Below are 21,008 nucleotides of genomic sequence, written 5' to 3'. Positions count from 1 at the left end.
CCCCTCACAGTCCTGGGCCCGGTGCCACTGCACCTGCTGCACCAATGGTAAAGTGCACAGAAGCATGAAGAGTCAGCAAGCACCAGCAAGAGTGTGCGATGAATGGACCAAGAACAGCAGGAGCATCTGCCGTCCGCTGGGAAAACACGAACATGGACTTCAAACAAAATATTATCTCCAAGCCTAAGAATGAAATAGATATCTTCGATCATTAGGAGCACAAATAAATGAATGCTTGCAGTGATTAATTTGTATTTTTAAAACCCTGTGCTCATGCCACCGCTGTTGCTGCACATGTGCAAAGCGGGCGCTGCACCATTAGTTTAGTGCCCTATTGGCTAGTTCTGCTGCTGGGGGAGTAAATCATTAGGGGTCACTTGTACAAAGCATTTTTGCAGTCGGAAACGTCCAACCGCAAAAATGCTTTTACAAATGTACCAAATACAAATTGTGATTCGGTAACACGCTACCTACTCGCAATTAGGGTTTGCGATTGGGTATTTAAAAGGGGTGTGTTTACGGTGTGATAAGTTAGCCTGGTATATGATGTCCACTATTCTAGTGGGCACCTTGCACCAGTCTAAACGACCATTATTGATGGTGGTTGTAAAGTCAACCTTATAGACAAGCTATCCTAGTGGTAGCATGGACCAGCAGTCTGAGGCTAAAACTTCAGAGAGCATGTGAAGCCAGTTTTTTTACCATATATAATCCCTTAAATACCAAATGAAAGGACACCACACAAGGTATATATCAAATATATATGTATTTATTACTAACACAACTCCTCTGAACTCTTTATGAGGTCAGAGATCGAAATACATTACAAATTACTCATTTAGCATATTTTAAGTTGCACAAATACAATTCTGCCCTAGGGGCCTCACGAACCATATACTAAGTAAGTGGTATAAGAACCACTTCAAGAATAGTGAATAACCCTAGGGCATAGGGAATCACTGGGGCTACACTACAGAACCAAAGGTTAGGAAGTAGGAGACCCACGGGCGGGGCCTGCAGTGTCTAAACACAGGCGCGGGTTCTCATTGACTTTCAATGGAGAACGAAGAAGTCACAAAGTTACTGATTAAGGGAACTTCCGAGTGGACTACGACAAAACCCCTAGGACACTTGGATAGTCAATACCCACGGGAGCACCGGAGTACTCGAGTTACCTCACCCAGCGAAGCCGGGTGCATAGGTGTCTTTTCGTGTCGGGTTTCGTCGATGCTTTCAATGGAGACCTGCAAAAGAAGTGCTGCAGGCGGCCGAAGGAAGAGTGTCCGGGTGGATCCAAGGGTGGATCGAAGAACAGAAGAACCTGAAAGCAGAGGGGACAGAGTCTGGGTCACTAGCCAGTGACCAGGATGGAACCAGGAAGGAACCAGGCGATGTCACGATGCAAACAGGTGAAGAGGTGAAGCTTGTCTCTGCATCCACGAGGACCAGGAGGCGTCGGCGACGACTAGGAGCTGGATTCTAGCTGTCCCACGAAGGATCTAGTTGACTGCGGTGTCTGTATCCGGATTGGACCCAACAAGCCTTGGTCATCGCAACCCACGCAGGAAGTGAAGATTGACTGCAGGTCAGACCAGCAAGGTCTGAGGCACTTCTCTTTTGGAAGGAAGCTGGAGCAAGCCCAGAGCAACAAGGCAAGCATTGGAAATGCAAAGGATCGTCTTCAGAGGGCTCACTAGCCAACGGGCTAGCAACCGTGAAAAAGCGTCAAGCTGAAATGCAGGAGCGGGCTTCACCGGCACTGGTGGAGTGAGGAGGGCTGAGCTCTAGTGCAAATGATGCTCGGGTCTGGGGCTTCTCTTACCCCAATGCACAACTGCGAGGGTCCCTCGGTCGTTGCACTATCAGCAAAGTGCAGGTAGTCCAGGGTAACCGGTCACACGTCTCTCGTGTCCGACACGGGTCTCAGCTGTGCTGTGGATGTTGATCAAAGTTGGAGAAGTCTGGAAGTCCAGTTTCTGAGTCGCTGAGTCATCGGGTTCCGGCAGGAGCGTCGACAAAGCAAACCGGCAAGTTACTGGTGGTGCCCGTTTGAACAGGGTGGTCACTCCTTGACCACAAGGGAGATATCTTCTGTCTTCTAGTCGGTATAGAATGTCGAAGTCCGAGAGTTTCGTTTCAGAGTTTCGTTCCAGGATAATCTAATGTCTCTAGACACAGCTCCTATCTTTATACTAAACTAAGGGGCTGGATTACCTGCTATGTCCCTCCTATGGGTGGACCTGAGAAGGGGGTGGTTACAGCCCTTTCTCTTTGTCCAGTTTCGTGCCAGAGCTGGGGCTGGAGTGCCCCATCATCTGGTTTGAACCTTGTGTGCCCCAGGCAGTGTCTGGAAAAGCATCTCTCCATTCATCCCACCCTGCCCCAATACACTACAGGCTGTCTGGGGAGGTGCAAGCACCTCCCTCAACAGGAAACCTATTGTCCAGGCCTCCCTTGCTGGAGTTTCGTCCAGCTGCAGGAGGTCAGACTCGTGTCTGTGGCAGCAGCATCCATTTTGTGATGCTGAGGCTCTGTTTAACTTTAACCGGGTAAAGCAGTAACATACATTTCTTTTCCCTCTAGAAGGGTGGAATGCTACCACCGCCACCAGAATTGGCGGTGGGATAGTATTCCAAAGCGTTTGACACCTTACACAACATGTTTTAATAAAGCCAAACCAAAGTTAGCATTTAACCGCGAGGACTATAATGCACTTAAGAGTATATGGTATGGCTATATCATAGAACAGCTATAAGGACATGGTTCCGAATACAGCAGAAGGGCTCAGCTCATGCTAGAGCACCCTCTCACATAAAACCAAGCTCTCTGCCTCCAGGATTGTCGCGGCCTACCATAGGAGTGACTTATAGGTGAATATGTGTCTATATATAAGTTAGATATAGATATACTATATCTAAGTAAGGGGTGATTGCACCACCTTACCCAAGCTGAGTGATCAGCCTGTGGTGTCAGTTTGGATGGCCAGCCAGGGGTGGCATAATACATGATGCAGCCCCTGGTAGGCCTTGAATGCACCTATGCCCTGGGTACCTATGGTACACTATACAGGGGCTCACAGAGGTGACCCAATACCCAATCAGGTATGTACCTAAAGTACATGGTATCAATTTAGAGAGAGAACAGCTGGGCTGTGGGTCTGATTAGCAGGCCCACAGCCACACTAAAGTCAAAAAACCAATAAATCACAGCAAAAAGTGGGGTGACCATAGGAAGCAGACCATACTCTCCTACATACGGCATCTCTTCTTCCAATAACTGAATCTGAATGGGCTGTATGAAAGTTTTGCAACCGAATTACAGTCAAATTTTACTGACTCCCTGAAGGAGGTGGTAACCCATTTGCAAATAGGTAGGGATCCTTTGAAGAATGGAATTCAAATATTTTTAAGAGCAGGCGGCTGTCCCACGGACCCCACTGTCTACTCTTACAAAAAAATTTTAAATGCATCCCATTATCCTTTAAGGAAAATGGTCTGCATAAAAAATAAAATAAAAAAAACAGACTGCTTTATTAAAAACCAATCATAGACATGGTGGTCTGCTGACCTCAACAGGCTGCCATCTCTGTGATGGCTGTGATTCCTAATGGGTCTCAAATTGCGACCTACCACACTAATATGCATGAGGTAGGTCTATTTGTCACTGGCTAACAATCGCTAATGAAACTCAAAAGAGTTTCATACATTAGGAATTCCGATTTCCAAATTGCGACTCATCGAGAATCACAAATAGGAAATCGGCATTCCTGTTGCTAGTACATCCTGCCCTAAGTCTTGTTGTATTTTGCATTTTTCGAATGAGAAAAGCAAAAAAGGGATGGGATGAAAAAAAGAAATAAAAAAAATAAGTCTGGACACATTACTTACTCCTTACAAGAGGTAAACAAGTTATACCTGGCGGCACACATAGATACAGGGCTGCTCAGTGGGTTAGCTGCTTTCCAGTTTGTTGCGGCAGCACTCTTCACTACCGAAGCCTGAGTGCTGTAGAGCTTACAGAGTGACCAAAAAATAAATGTGCGCCCTATAGGAGGGGATCTTAAATGCACAGAATGCTGACTCGAACCCATTGTAATGCAAGATACAGCAGGATTTATTTAGGAAAAGAGGTCTACATACATCTGCAATAAACACAGTTCAACTATTAAATCTTAAACATATGTGGTAAAAGGTATGATGGGAAGGTAAAAGAGCCCACGTTTCTTTCTGCAGCTCCAACGGTAATCACGCACCACAAAGATCGAGCAGCACCTGGGCTGAAGATGGAAGCAAGTTTGTTATGAGAGGCGAGTACCTCTGTGGGCTGCAGAGTGGCTATGGGCTTATATTTGTTGGGACTTTGGCATCTGCGAATAGGGGGCAGTGCTGAGAGCCCTCGCTGTGAGCTCAAAGTTGTTGTGACGTGGAAGAAGTAGTTTAGTGTGTGTTTTGTAAGATGACCTGAGAGCGTTGCGGCTGTGCCCTCATGTAATGGCGTGAGCGAGGTGGTAAATAAATCCTATATTTGGTTGGTACAATAGAATCAACTAGCAGTGAGAAAGACTGAGCACATTTATAAAGAAATAACACAAGGATGTGATTGGTTAACGATCATAGTCTCCTTATATTCTTGTACTGCTGCTCACAATCACGCTTCACAGGTGACCAGAGCTTCAGTTACAGAGCCCAGGTCTAGGCCGGGAAAATAACACATCTTAATAATGCTGTCTCACTGGGGACACATATGCCTTAGCATGCTTGCGGTAGGGTCAGAAATGACTTCTCTAAATAAGTTTAGCACAGCCATACCATTACGCACGGAGTGCTTGCCTTTGAACACTTTTAGCTGGGACTTAAACATTAGTATGCCGTACATCATGCTCTTAAATACCGAACAATGCTAATTAGTGCATGGCCTTTTAAAATAAATTCATCTGCGAGGTGCGGATCACACCCAGAGAGCCACAGCTGCCTGTAAAGCCCTGCAGCCTCTCTCCGAAACTAGTGCTGCAAATAGCATGCGAAGAAGAAAGATGCTGCACAACTTGTGACCCTCGGCAACCCGATACACTGCCGTTTAAGAGGCACGCTGTTCGTTCTCCCCTCTTCCACCGTGGTATGTTGCTAGGCCCAAGATCTGCTCTCTGTGCTCCTTCACGCAAGAGGTCTTTTTTCCACGCTGCTCGCTTTTTAAAAGCCAGAGCTGCAAATGGTGCCTCAGTGATGTGTGAAGTGTATGCGCTTCGCAACGGAGTTTGCGCACTCAGGGTTATTACACTAAATGCACGTACCCTACAGGGAACACTGGCCATTAGGAATTTATGACTATAAGCCCTCGCTAAGTTACAACATTCCAGTAAAACTTACTTTGGGGTAAGCAGGACATAAGATTGTTACAGTGAAAATGGATCTATCTTGTTTGTATTAATTGGTGTTGTAGAAACTTTCGTTTTGAGTGAAGTTCCTGGCATAAACTGTGCAGTGATAGGGTTTAGCTTAGTGTGTATTATTTGGTGCAGTTGAAGATGTGCCTTTTGAGTAAAGCTCTTCTCACACACGGTGCAGTGATAAGGCCTCTTTCCTGTGTGTGCACTGTGATGCCGTACATGGCCTTTCTTTCTGAGAAAAGCGCTTGGAAGACACTTTGCAGAGGTTTCTCTCCTGTGTGTTTGGTGTTACGAGACTTGACTGTTAAATCAATTAAGCTCTTCTCGCACACAGTGCAGCAATAAGGCTTCTCTCATGTGTGTACGCTTTGATGCCGTACAAGGCCTCCGTTCTGGGAAAAGCGCTTTGAACACACAGTGCAATGATAAGGGGTCTCTCCGGTGTGTTTTCTTTGGTGCTGTAGTAGATTTGCCTTTTGATTGAAGCTCTTCTCACACAAGGTTCAGCGATAAGGCTTTTCTACTGTGTGTATGCGTTGATGCTGAAGAAGAATTTTCTTTCGAGTGAAGCTCTTTGTACATACAGAGCAGTGATAAGGCCTCTCTCCACTGTGTGTTCTTTGATGCTGTACAAGGTTTCCCTTATCAGCAAAACGCTTGGAACATACTGTGCAGTGATACGGCTTCTCTCCAGTGTGTACACTTTGATGCCGTACAAGGGTCCCCTTACGAGAAAAGCGCTTTGAACACACAGTGCAATGATGAAGTCTCTCTCCTGTGTGTACACTTTGATGCCGTACAAGGGTCGCCTTATGAGAAAAGCGTTTTGAACACACAGTGCAGTTATAAGGTCTCTCTCCGGTGTGTATTAGTCCGTGCTTTAGTAGATTTGAATTTTGACTGAAGCTCTTCTCACACATGGTGCAGTGATAAGGTCTCTCTCCGGTGTGTGTTCTTTGATGCTGTACAAGGTTTCCCTTATCAGCAAAGCGCTTGGAACACACTGTGCAGTGATACGGCTTCTCCCCTGTGTGTGTTCTTTGATGCAGCACAAGGGTTGCCTTCTGAGAAAATTGCTTTGAACACGCAGTGCAGTGATAAGGTCGCTCTCCGGTATGTGTTCTTTGATGCAGAACAAGGGTTGCCTTATGAGAAAAACGCTTTGAACACAGAGTGCAGTGATAAGGCTCCTCTCCTGTGTGTACACTTTGATGCCGTACAAGACCTTTCTTATTAGCAAAGCGCTTGGAACACATTGTGCAGTGATAAGGCCTCTCTCCAGTGTGTGTTCTTTGATGCTGTAAAAAAGTTGCCTTTTGAGTGAAACACTTTTTACACGTTTCGCAGGGATATGGCCTGAGGCTGGTGTGTCCTTTTTTGTGCCTCACGAGAAGTGTCTCATTGATAAATCCTTTATCACACACATTACTAGCAAAGCGTCTCTCCCTCATGTGCATTCTGCGCCGTTTCTTTAAGTAGATATTTTGAGTAAAATTAATCTTGCCTCCGGAACCTTTATGGCGTTCTTTCCCATTCATACTTTCTAGATGTGATTGTTGTGCTGCAAAATAGAAAAAACATTGAAAATTACATGAAGAAAATATTTCTTGAACAAGCATTTGCAATGCAATGGTCTCGGCATCATTAAAGGTAGAGCTATTGTCATTGCTCATGACATTTTTTTTCTTTAAATCAAAAATAAATGGGCATTGTCATTAACATTGCCAATACACAGCACTCTGCACTCAACAGCACACAATGCTCTGCACACTTGCTCTGCACTCACTGCTCTGCACACTCACTACTCTGCACACTCACTACTCTGCACACTCACTACTCTGCACACTCACTACTCTGCACACTCACCACTCTGCACACTCACCACTCTGCACACTCACCACTCTGCACACTCACCACTCTGCACTAACCACTCTGCACTCACCACTCTGCACTCACCACTCTGCACTCACCACTCTGCACTCACCACTCTGCCCTCACCACTCTGCCCTCACCACTCTGCCCTCACCACTCTGCCCTCACCACTCTGCACTCACCACTCTGCACTCACCACTCTGCCCTCACCACTCTGCCCTCACCACTCTGCACTCACCACTCTGCCCTCACCACTCTGAACTCACCACTCTGAACTCACCACTCTGCACTCACCACTCTGCACTCACCACTCTGCACTCACCACTCTGCCCTCACCACTCTGCACTCTGCACTCACCACTCTGCACTCTGCACTCACCACTCTGCCCTCACCACTCTGCACTCTGCTCACCACTCTGCACTCACCACTCTGCACTCACCACTCTGCACTCACCACTCTGCACTCACCACTCTGCACTCACCACTCTGCACTCTGCACTCACCACTCTGCACTCACCACTCTGCACTCACCACTCTGCACTCACCACTCTGCACTCACCACTCTGCACTCACCACTCTGCACTCACCACTCTGCACTCACCACTCTGCACTCTGCACTCACCACTCTGCACTCACCACTCTGCACTCACCACTCTGCACTCTGCACTCTGCACCGTGCACTCTGCACTCACCACTCTGCACTCACCACTCTGCACTCTGCACTCTGCACTCACCACTCTGCACTCACCACTCTGCACTCACCACTCTGCACTCACCACTCTGCACTCACCACTCTGCACTCACCACTCTGCACTCACCACTCTGCCCTCACCACTCACCACTCTGCACTCACCACTCTGCACTCACCACTCTGCACTCACCACTCTGCCCTCACCACTCTGCACTCACCACTCTGCACTCACCACTCTGCACTCTGCACTCACCACTCTGCACTCTGCACTCACCACTCTGCCCTCACCACTCACCACTCTGCACTCACCACTCTGCACTCACCACTCTGCACTCACCACTCTGCACTCACCACTCTGCACTCACCACTCTGCACTCACCACTCTGCACTCACCACTCTGCACTCTGCACTCTGCACTCTGCACTCACCACTCTGCACTCACCACTCTGCACTCACCACTCTGCACTCACCACTCTGCACTCACCACTCTGCACTCACCACTCTGCACTCACCACTCACCACTCTGCACTCTGCACTCACCACTCTGCACTCACCACTCTGCACTCACCACTCTGCACTCACCACCCTGCACTTTGCCCTCACCACTCTGCCCTCACCACTCTGCCCTCACCACTCTGCCCTCACCACTCTGCCCTCACCACTCTGCACTCACCACTCTGCACTCACCACTCTGCACTCACCACTCTGCACTCACCACTCTGCACTCACCACTCTGCACTCTGCACTCACCACTCTGCACTCTGCACTGTGCACTGTGCACTCTGCACTCACCACTCTGCACTCCACCACTCTGCACTCACCACTCTGCACTCACCACTCTGCACTCACCACTCTGCACTCACCACTCACCACTCTGCCCTCACCACTCTGCACTCACCACTCTGCACTCACCACTCTGCACTCACCACTCTGCACTCACCACTCTGCACTCACCACTCACCACTCTGCCCTCACCACTCTGCACTCACCACTCTGCACTCACCACTCTGCACTCACCACTCTGCACTCACCACTCTGCACTCACCACTCTGCACTCACCACTCTGCACTCACCCCTCACCACTCTGCACTCACCACTCTGCACTCACCACTCTGCACTCACCACTCTGCACTCTGCACTCACCACTCTGCACTCACCACACTGCACTCACCACACTGCACTCACCACTCTGCACTCACCACTCTGCACTCACCACTCTGCACTCACCACTCTGCACTCACCACTCTGCACTCTCCACTCTGCACTCACCACTCTGCACTCTGCACTCTGCACTCACCACTCTGCACTCACCACTCTGCACTCACCACTCACCACTCACCACTCTGCACTCACCACTCTGCACTCACCACTCTGCACTCACCACTCTGCACTCACCACTCTGCACTCACCACTCTGCACTCACCACTCACCACTCTGCACTCTGCACTCTGCACTCACCACTCTGCACTCACCACTCTGCACTCACCACTCTGCACTTTGCCCTCACCACTCTGCCCTCACCACTCTGCCCTCACCACTCTGCCCTCACCACTCTGCCCTCACCACTCTGCCCTCACCACTCTGCACTCACCACTCTGCACTCACCACTCTGCACTCACTACTCTGCACTCTGCACTCTGCACTCTGCACTCTGCACTCTGCACTCTGCACTCTGCACTGTGCACTGTGCACTCACCACTCTGCACTCACCACTCTGCACTCACCACTCTGCACTCACCACTCTGCACTCACCACTCTGCACTCACCACTCTGCACTCACCACTCACCACTCTGCCCTCACCACTCTGCACTCACCACTCTGCACTCACCACACTGCACTCACCACTCTGCACTCACCACTCTGCACTCACCACTCTGCACTCACCACTCTGCACCCACCACTCACCACTCTGCACTCACCACTCTGCACTCACCACTCTGCACTCACCACTCTGCACTCACCACTCTGCACTCACCACTCTGCACTCACCACTCACCACTCTGCCCTCACCACTCTGCACTCACCACTCTGCACTCACCACTCTGCACTCACCACTCTGCACTCACCACTCTGCACTCACCACTCACCACTCTGCCCTCACCACTCTGCACTCACCACTCTGCACTCACCACACTGCACTCACCACTCTGCACTCACCACTCTGCACTCACCACTCTGCACTCACCACTCTGCACTCACCACTCTGCACTCACCACTCTGCACTCTCCACTCTGCACTCACCACTCTGCACTCTGCACTCTGCACTCACCACTCTGCACTCACCACTCTGCACTCACCACTCTGCACTCACCACTCTGCACTCTGCACTCACCACTCACCACTCTGCACTCACCATTCTGCACTCACCACTCTGCACTCTCCACTCTGCACTCACCACTCTGCACTCACCACTCTGCACTCACCACTCTGCACTCACCACTCTGCACTCAACACTCTGCACTCAACACTCTGCACTCACCACTCACCACTCTGCACTCACCACTCTGCACTCACCACTCACCACTCTGCCCTCACCACTCACCACTAAAAATACAGAAAGCGGACACCTCCCTGTTAGAATCCTAGGGAAGCGAAGACGCGCCCAGAGATGACCACGTGAGCTCGTTCGCATGGGGAAGGAACATCGCTTAATCTTAAATACCATGAAGTGATTGTACTGTGGAAGAACGCCGCTACTCGGCCAGCATGGGCTCCAACTTGTTAAGCTCTTGAGATAACTAAATTAATTAGCGTGAATGCCCTTGTGGGAAATCAGCCCATTCTCTTGTACAAGCCGCCCGTGAATACAAAGAGAACACAGGCTACCTGATGTACGGCAGCCAACCAAAACACCGGCGGAAAGCAATTACTTTCCGTCAGGACCGTACACTTCTCATAATAAGCGCCAATGGACGCGACATAAAGCAATCTGCAATGCATCTTTGTTCTGCGAAATAACCGCTCGTGGCCCGCATCGCTATTGTTTAGGCACTAATCAAATGCTACAGCTGGCTGCGCCGCACGACGCCAACATAAATAAGGTCGGCACTTTCACACTCACCCCTTGCATGCAACCATTATAACTCCACAGACCACACTTTGTCCCCAGCAGTCTCTTAGTATCGCGGCCGCCCCGGAAGTCAGGCACGGTCGCCTGTGACGGGGGCGGGGCCACGTTCAGACCGGAAGAGGAGGCAGGCGGAGTCGTTGCGTCTCGCGGCCCGGGGCTCCTGTGAGCGGTGTAGAGCCCCTGGGCCGCGCCAGCAGGAGTTTGGGCGCCGCGTGCTGAGGTAAGGTAAGTTCCAAAAGGCTGGAGCGGGATTGGTGCACTTGTGTGTGTGTGTATGCTCGTGTGTGTGTGTGTATGTATGTGTGCGACGGTGACGGCGGTGGGCGGGGGGGGGGGGCCTGGGTGCACTTGTGTATGTGCGCGCGTGTGTGTATGTGTCAGGGGTGGTGTCTGTATGTATGTATGTGCGTGCGTGCATGGGCGCTTGTGTGTGTGTGTATGCGCATGCGTGTGTGGTGCTTGCGCTTCCCAGGAGACAGCGCCTGGCCACAGCGCGCGTTCCAGTTACAAATCGCCTCGAAGGATGCGCGCGGCCGGGACTGTCTCCTGGGAAGCACGCTCGGTGACATAAGATCTCGGCGGAGACGCGCTTCCGCGCGTCTTTAGCCGAGACCTAAAAAGCTGCATTGGTATAATATGGAGAAGGGAACAGTTACAATTCAGGGAAAAAAAGTGTATGTTTTAAGGAAAAGAGTCACACTTCCCTTTGAGGCACAGATGGAGGCTAGTCCTCCTACACAAAAAGGGGTGACTTAGTTCTGCAGCAGGAGCATGCTGGGAAATCAAGTGATTCACAAGAACCACTATTGGACATGGGGTTTCTGGTTGGCTAGGGTAGGCACCTAAGCCAGGCAGAATCCACCACTCTAGTCAGGGTAAGCCAGATACACACCCAAGATAACCTGCGCTCATCCTCTGGTAGCTTGGCGCAGAGCAGTCATGCTAGTTTAAAGAGGCAATGTGCAGAGCATTTGTGCAACACACTCGCGCAGCAACACAGTGAGTAAACCACAAAAGGGAATCCACGCAGGATTATGTAAAAATAGCTTCTATATTGTACATCAAACAAGACCAAAATGACTAAAATCACACCTTTAGCCAAATAATGCAGGTTTGACAGAGAAAAACACAAATTACTATGAAAACATAGGTCACAGCACACATGCGCTCCTATTACACTACATATGGTAACTGTAATGAACGTAGTTGAAGTGATTGCATTTAGAAACCAAACGTAGGGCGCAGGAGCACCTACTAAATGATAAACAGTAATTGAGCTCGAGTCTTCCAGCAGTTCACCTCTATGGACGGGCCTGCGCCATTTTTGAGGTCATCTCCAGAGCAGAGACAATGCTGAACAAGAAATGCACCTCACGCTGTTGCGAATTTGGAGCCCGCCGGGGCCGCTTGAATCGCGTCTCTTTGCCCAAGGAAATCCAAGCCATCCGTGAAGGAGAGCAGGGCGGCTTTACCACTCTTCTGGACTCAACCCGTCTTACAGTACCTTTGTGGGTGCAGGGTCACTGTCCTCAGGGCATCTGTAACTTGCTAACAATGTTGTCATGTTTCGGGAGTGGGACCCGACGTTGAGAGCTTCGTGCAGTATACTCGTTAAAACCAAAGGGCGAGGCTGGCTGGAATCAGCCTCAGAATGCTGGCCCGTCACATGTTACAGAACAATGTGTCATCGAAAGGCCTGGCTTGAAGGCTTTGTGCAGCTCCTGTAGCTCTGCAGCCTTAGGCGCTGCACTGAACCACCTCAGAGCAGTATAAGTCTTCAGGGGGCTGTTTCTCAAGTCTCACGGCCACAGGGGCCACACTAGTTTGTTCTTGGTGGCATCGGACGGTGGCGATATCTTGCCAGACTCCGGGGTTGAGATTCACAATCCAATGCAGCTGCAGTGAGCACGCCGCCTCAAGGACGTGTTTGTTTCTCTGGTAATGCCTCCAGACAAAACAACGCTGTTCTCGCTTGAGAAAAACGCTCACCACATGCTGGTTTGTAAAACATGGAGCACTTCCCTAGAATGCACAAAGGCACTACCCTGGTCAGAGCGCAGCACTGCAGGCCCATGGTGCACTGTCCTGTAATGCACAAAGCTTTACCTTAGTGCAGAAAGGAGCACTGGCGACATGCTAGCCCTTGTAAAATGGGCTCACCCAGCAGAAGTCTTGGAGAAAAGAGGCAACATGATCTTTGATGGCCCTGAGATCTCAAGAGAACAGGGGGCAAGCAAACAAGCCTTTGGAGAGCACTTCGGGGTACAAAAGGAGGTGGCAGGCAACAGACAGCACATACATTTAGGTTGAAAATTGGCAGCCCCTCCTGCAGCCCAGCAGCAGCAGGTCAACACAACCAGGCAGTTAGTCAAAATGGTGGTTGCTCCTGGCAGCACAGCAGTCCTCATGGCAAGGAGCAGTTTGTAAAGCCAACAGTGTCTGGCTACAAGTCCCAAGCAGCCTCTAAAAGCATGGGATCAGAGCTCCAGTACATATACTCAAAAATGTCTTTGATGGGGGGGCGTAGCCAGCAGCATGGCTGGGTGAGACGTGAGCCTAGGCTGCTCCGGCTACTCGTTTTGATCCAACATACCTGAGGCCAGCCGGGAGTCCTGTACCCCGCTGTGTGTTGGACTGTGGGGGCCCCTGCCCCTCCTGGAGTGCTGTGAGCGCTGTTCCCGGTCTCCGGTGGCCCTTAATTACGGAGGCGATCCTTCAGCCCTGCGCCTGGCCCGGGTTCCAAGATGGCGCCACCGGGGAGTTACTGACTGCCGGGACCGACTGAGACGGACGCGGCGCACTGGACCCCACGCCGCTGGGTTGCGAGGTTTGGCAGCGGTGTAGGGCGAGGGACAGCGCAACCCCCGGGGACCGAAGGAGACCCGTAGAGAGAACAGACGTGGGCTGCTGCTCGCGGGCCTCGGCGTGACCTGCACTGATGTGGAGCTTGGCGGCTGGCTGGGGTGAGTGACGTACGACCGGGAGGACGGCGCGGAGCGGTGGTGGAGGCAGGCCTGGACCATGGAGCTGGATCCCCGAGCTGTGTCGCCACGGAGGTGAGGGCCTGAACATCTGCCTGGCACCAGCATACTGCTGGGCGAAAAACGCCTGGAGCTGAGTAGTGGGGGGGAGCCCCCTGCAGCTCTCGGACGAGAGGAGGCTGTTGTGTGCCTGCATCGCCTAAGGAGCTGTAGCGCTGCCTGCTCCTCTTCTTTGCCCCCCCCCCACACGCTGGAACTTTCTGACGCACAGCTGGCCCCCCTACCCTGTAGAGACTGGTAGAGGGGGCTGGAAGACTGAAGAGGGGCAAGTCCTGGACGAGGCAGGGCCTGCTAGCGTGGCCCCAGGGAGCAAGGAGAGACGTGTGGATTCACCTCTGGAGACTCGCCTGGTGACTGCCGGGAGACAGAAGGGACCTGCCATTACAGAGGTACAGGCGCGGGAAAGACCGGGGCCCGGTGCGAAAGTGCGTGGGGGGCCTGTATCCCGATTCAGGGTCACTATTGGGGCCCATACTCGGACGGCCTGAAGAGTGAAGAGTGACTGGGGTCGCTGCCTGCACCCAAGATACCGGCGGTGGGCGCCTCTGGCGGTGGCGCATGTGGAGACAGTACCTGATGGGTCTATAGAGGGACCGGAACTGGGGCTCTTGATATCCTGTGGATAATGTCTTCTAGTGCACGGCAGGAGATAGCGGCTGGCCCCTGGAAGTCGGGGGGTTCGGAGGGAGCACGGCCAACTCACGCACAGCCATGGGCAGGAAAAGCTTAGACCCCAAGCCCCCTGGACAGGGTACGCTGGACCGATTTGCCACAACCCCTCCTCCCCGAACGTTGACCAAACCGGGGCGAGGTCGGATACGGCCATGCTGATGGATTCTATACAGGCGTCCCGAGAGGCCCTACAGAAACAGGTCAGAGAGGTTGGTGCGGATGTGGCACTCCTACGACAGGACCTTCACAACCTAGCAGAACGAGTGACGGTCTCGGAGACTCGGATAGGGGAGACTGAAGATACCATAACAGACCTACAGAAAGGTATGGCGGAACTACAGGCCTCCCATAAGCAACTTCTCTGGAAGGTGGATGACGGCGAAAACAGGGCACGATGCAACAACCTGCGATTCGTGGGCTTTAGGGAAGGTCTCAAAGGGGCGAACATGTCAGAGTTCCTACATTCGTGACTGCTCCGCACTTTCCCGAAGGACACATTTTCCATGTGTTGTGTCATAGAACGGGCGCATAGAGCACTGCTGGCGAAACCACCGGGGGGAGCAAGACAGCGGCCGATCATTGCTCGCTTCCTCAATTTTTTGGATAGGGACATGATCCTCAGGGAGATCCGCCACGAAAATGCCCACATAATGATGTTCCTGGATTACAGCCAGGAGGTACAGAAACAGAGGCGCTCCTTTGATTCAGTCAAGGCCAAGCTGCGAGACCTCAGAATCCAGTATATGCTGTTGTTCCCGGCAAAGCTGAAGGTTCTGTACGAGAAAACTAATTTTTTTCAATCGCCGGAGGAGGCGTGGCAGTGGCTGGAAGAGCATCCCCCCTGCCACGACAACAGTCTGGGACCCGGGAGTCATCGGCTGGGGACCGACCTGCGGATGGGCCGCCAAAACCGCAGAGGCGGTGCCAGAGGTGTGTCAGCCATGGAGTGAAGGTTACCCCATATCCCAAGACAGGATCGGCGTGGAGGAGGCGACGCAAGGCGATCCTGGTAGACATTAATCCATCGCCGGGTTCCCTGTTCTCCTGTTTAGCAGAGAGGGCACAGTCGGAGGGGGAGGAGGAACTTGGCAGCACTTCATCCGAGGAAGAAGAATCGGAGGAATACTCATTGCATCCCCTAGTGGCGGCAATCCATGATATGGAACAGGACAGCGTGTCGGGGACCAGGGCCTCACAGGGGGACCCACCAGACTCTAATTCGTGACGATGGGACAGTAATGGCTGGTCGACTTTGGACTTGGCGGCCAGGAGCACGCAAGTTGGACACCCCCTCTTTTTCTTTGTTTGCTTGCTTTGTTTTTATTGATTTGTTCTTTCTTTCTCATTTCTATTTAGTTGGTCTCCGCCTTTACTGGTTGCTCCTCTAGAGGGTTGGAGTGAGTTAACGTGATCTGAGGCTGAGGTTGGGTGGGCGACAGACCTCCTTCACCTGATCAGCTGTATCTCTATCACTAGGATGGCGATGGGTCTGGTGGGGGGAGGGAGGTGGGGAGGGGGTGGTTCTTGGGGGGATGATCTTTGGGTGTTGTTATTGTTTTAAAGCATGTCACAGACGGAATTGCCACACATACCTGTACATTGTACGCCCGATGCTCTCCGGCACAAAAACTGACTGGGACTGATGTTGCCTGGCGTAGTGGGTGGCCTTGGAAATGAGGCACAGGATAATGGTACTGCCCAAATCCTTACATGGAATGTGAACGGACTGGGCAATAAGATCAAACGGGGGTTGGTCCTGGCCTATGTAAAAAAGTCTGCACCGGACATAGTCCTGCTCCAGGAGACTCACCTACGTGGTACGCGATGTGGGTTTTTGGCCCGGGGTCCCTATAAGGTGTTGGCACCTGCGGGATACACTTCGGGATCCAGAGGGGTGGCCATTCTGATTAGGAAGTCCCCTCCCTTCGCCGTAACGAGAACGTGGACTGACCCCCAGGGTACTTACGTTGGGGTTACGGGCACTTGGAGACACCAGAAGGTCACAATAGTTTCTGTCTATGCACCTCCCAAGCTACAGGCCCGAACCCTAGCGGGAGTAGCTGATATCCTTTTAAATACTCCAGCCACACTACAAGTGATAGGAGGGGACTTTAATGACGTTATGTCCCCCCCCCCCCCCGGATAGATCGGGGTTGCGGGCGGACACTCTGGAACCTTCCCCTCTGAAGCAGTTCAGTGACATGATGGGACTGACAGATGTCTGGAGATGGACTTACTTACTCTTACTTTTCAGGTGCCCAGAAGGTGTACTCTAGACTACATCCTCCTTCCACGTCATGCTCTTAGAGCTGAGAATCGAGCAGAATACCTGACCCGGGGAGAATCAGATCACTCACCACTGTGAGTGACAATAGGGACGAAGCGCGGACCACTGGGCGGGACTTGGCGATTGGCAGCATGGGACCTGCAGGACAAGGATTTGTTGCGGGGGTTGCGGGCAGATGTGAAGGTGTACTTTGCCGAAAACCTGAACACAGTGCAGTCAAGGGTTACGCTCTGGGAACCTTTTAAAACAGTTGTGAGAGACAGGGCGCATAATAGAATCGCAGGGGAAAAACGGAAGGTGCAGGGAGATCTGAATGACCTTGCGACCCGTATCTTGGAGTTGGAGCGCCGCTATGTGGCGGATGGGATGACACACTCACTTAGACAATTACTAGACAGGCAGCAGCAATATAGGGCCCAGATGACTGACGAGGCCAAAACACAGGCACAGGCGACCCTGCATAGGTTATATGATGTAGGGGATAAGTTGGGAAAACTTCTGGCATGGCTGAGTCGTAGAGAACAGGAGGCGAGGTGGGAGGAGAAGGTGATGGATGCCCCGGGCAGTACCAGACAGACGGATGTCCAGATAGCGCAGGCGTTCGCAGAGTATTATGAGGAGTTCTACAAGGCCAGGGACTTGGGCTCGGCGGAGGAGGTGGAACAGTATTTGGATAGCATTGAGACCCCTACCTTAGATGAGGAGGCCCAAAAGTGTCTGGAAGAGGAGATAACAATCACGGAAGTTCGGGAGGCTATAGCTAGACTCCGTCCGGGGAAATCTCCGTGCCCGAATGGGTTGCCTGCAGAATTTCTTTTTTAAACGCCCGATCTACTCTCCACTCATCTGCTGGCCTTGTACACCGATGCGCCTCAGGAGGGCTCGGTCCCGCCGGATCTTTGTATGGCCACACTGGTGCCAATTTATAAACAGGGTAAGCCGCTAGAAGAGCGTGTACACAGACCCGCGAGCGAGGGTTAAGGTCAATGGGGTGCTGTCTAGGGACTTTCCCATACGGAGGGGGACCCGGCAGGGGTGCCCCTTGTCCCCGCTTCTGTTTGCCCTCACTATAGAGATAGCGTCATGTGGAATACGTCAGGACAGTGGGATAAAGGATTTAGAATTGACCAGAACGATGCGGCTGAGGAAAAGATCTCGCTTTACGCGGACTACATCCTTCTGTACGTCACCCAGCCAGAAGTTTCGGTCCCATGCCTGTTTGCCTTGTTAGGTCACTACGGAGCGTGATCAGGATACACAGTGTATTGTCACAAGTCGGTATTATACAGCCCCCTACGGGAGGCCAGAGGTCCTGCCTTGCCTGCCACGCTCCGGGTAACGGACGAGGGGTTTCTGTATCGGGGATCTACATGACGAGGGACCGGTTAACCTCGTATCAGAAAAATATCCAGCAGGCCCTTGCTAACTTCACTCACGATGCGACCAGATGGAGATCCCTCCCCCTCACGATTCTGGGGCGCGCGGCAATGTATAAGATGATAACGCTGCCGCGGTTTCTGTACGCGCTGAAGAACGAGTACTTCCCCCTCCCCCGCCAGGTTTTCAAAGAGATAAACGAGGGGTTGCGGGCACTGCTTTGGCTGGGGAAACAGCCCAGGATAGCACTAGAGACACTGCAGAGAAACCAATGCAATGGGGGGATTTCCCTACCTAACGTCGAGGCATATTACTGGGCTGAACATTTAGGGCCAATAAACGACTGGCTTCACGCCCCGGCAGACCACCCCACATACAGACTGGAGAGGGCGACTATGGCGCATCGGACGAGTTTACACTACCTTTATGGTGGCAGGGGGAAAGACGGGCTGCTATCGGCCAAGCCCGTGATGGTAGAGATGTGGGCAAGACCCCGTTATGGCATTGTGCGTGGCTTAAGGAGCTACATAAACTGAAGGGGTTTCAGGGGTGGGATGCCATTGGGATTTCTGTCTTGGGCGACCTGATAAGACAGGGGTCATTGAAGTCCTTCCAGGCCCTGAGTTTGGAGTTTGGGTTACATCATACACAGTACCTGAAATATGCACAGCTTCAACACGCCTGGAGGGCGGAGGTGGTGCTTGTAGGGCCTTTACCGGAATACGCACCACTGGAGGGGCGCTTGCTGCAAGAGCATGTCCCTGTTCAAATAGTTTCCCATACGTATAAAACCCTACTTAACAGTATGCTGGACGGGCTAGTAAAGTTAAAGGACACATGGGAGTCAAACCTGGGAGAGATGGACACGCTGGAGTGGGAGGCGGCCCTGATGCACCCTAGGGAAGTTGCGATAAAGTCCAGACTTCGTCTCATACAATATAAAATCCTGCATAGAGTATACTATGACAAGTATCGCTTACATCAGATGGGGCGGGCGACCCGAATTGCCTGCGCTGCGGTGGTGAGGAGGGGAATTTTTATCACATTCTCTGGGAATGCAGGGTCATACAGGGATACTGGGCCGAGGTACTGAAGGACCTCAGTGCCATTCTGGAAGCGGCCCTCCCAGTCGAGCCTAAATTGGTGCTATTGGATATAGCACACAAGGTGGATTTGGCTTGCCCATTAGTGATTTTCTTGCAGTTGGCGTTGGTGGTTGCCAAGAGAGACGTGGCCCGGGCTTGGGGCGCGCCTATCCCTCCGAGACTGGATGAATGGAAGAGGGGTATGGACATTTACATGGCAGCCAAAAGGGTCACATGTAAAGCCCGGGGTTGCCCCAAGAAGTTCAGTAGAGTGTGGAGGAAATGGAGACAATACTATGGCCTGGATGGGGGGCTCTGAGGGGATGGGGGATGACCTCCTTGTGTCCCGACACATAAGGGGGGCGTGGAAGATGCTGCGGGACACACTGCTGGGGGGTATATTATTGTTTTTGTTGGATATGCTTTGTCCTGTGAAACTATTGGGAAGGAGGGTGGTGGGCTGGGCAGGGGATAGTGGGTGCTCTTATGTGACATGCTTGAAATGTTCATATGGTTTTAAAAATGCAAATAAAAACAATAAAAAAAAATGTCTTTGATGAACGGGTGACTTCAAATGAATCCTCAGAAGTGTGCAACAGTCCCTTGCAGCCCAGTCCTGGCTCCAGACGATCAGTAGGGGGTAAATCAGTCCTTTGAGTGAGGGCAGGACACAACCTATTCAAATGAAAGTGTGAATGACCTCTCTCCCAGCTCCAGAAGACTATCAGCGTGCCGATGAATGCAGATGTATCCCCTGTCACACCCAGCCCCTTCCATTGGGAAAGCTTAGTTTGTCATGACTCTTCCAAACATGATAGTTGCAGTAGATTCCTCTGAGGTTGAGTGAGGGGGTCAAACGGTAACCTCAAATAATAATGTTCAAAACCTTCGAGGTTGAGCTTCCCCAATGCAGAATGCTGAACAGCTTTCTTTAGAGTACTCATGAGGCGTTCTATCAGACCATTGCCTGGGGTCAAAGAGGAGTGTTTTTTTTATGCTTTATATTGAGCTATTTATTTTTAAAGTTTTATATAGCGCGCGCAACTAGACCCAAGAGAGTATCAGAGCGCTTTACATTTAGGATCATTGCATCAAGAGTTACATCAGTTACAAGAGCATAGTAGGGTACAGTACACAAAAACAATGTTGCAAGAATTCATAGGAGGGAGGGGAGGAAGGAGTCATAGCAAGGAGACGAGGAGGAACTGTGCCCAATATCCGGCTGGGTAGGTGACAGTCAAGGGGGAAGCCAGGGCCAATCTCCTCCAGAGATGTCTAGCAGCTCCACCAGGCATCCACCATGTTGCTCAGGTCTCAGCGATCAGGAAAATAACATTTTGAATAGATACAGAGGCTACAGCAGCATAATCAAGTAGTGGAAGAGCATGTCCCCAGCAGAGGATAGTGGTAGAAGAAGGGAGGCGGGGGATTAAACCAACCAGAGAAGGAGCTGGAGCTGCCATTTAGACCGGATGGGAGATGTGTTTGAGGTCTGGTCGAAGTCCGTTTTTTTTACTTTTGCAAATT

The 21,008-nt window shown here is 51.5% G+C and overlaps 1 protein-coding gene across 1 annotated transcript in view; it reads right to left on the bottom strand.

Annotated features, from left to right (window-relative positions):
- Nucleotides 1-5,234: 5,234 nt before the first annotated feature.
- LOC144833952 (uncharacterized) overlaps nt 5,235-21,008 on the bottom strand; it is a 75,821-nt gene continuing 60,047 nt past the window's right edge. Inside the window, exons 3-4 of the mRNA XM_078689206.1 lie at nt 6,071-6,947; nt 5,235-5,573 (exon numbers count right to left, since the gene is read on the bottom strand). Of these exons, the coding sequence (XP_078545332.1) occupies nt 5,393-5,573; nt 6,071-6,947 (1,058 nt within the window). The 3' untranslated portion in view covers nt 5,235-5,392. The remainder of the gene's footprint in view (nt 5,574-6,070; nt 6,948-21,008) is intronic.

The sequence above is a fragment of the Lissotriton helveticus genome, chromosome 1_1, assembly GCF_964261635.1.
Source record: "Lissotriton helveticus chromosome 1_1, aLisHel1.1, whole genome shotgun sequence".
In the NCBI taxonomy this organism is placed as follows: domain Eukaryota; kingdom Metazoa; phylum Chordata; class Amphibia; order Caudata; family Salamandridae; genus Lissotriton; species Lissotriton helveticus.
Note: the sequence above shows the minus strand (reverse complement) of the source record. Positions and strands in the feature narration are given on the sequence as shown.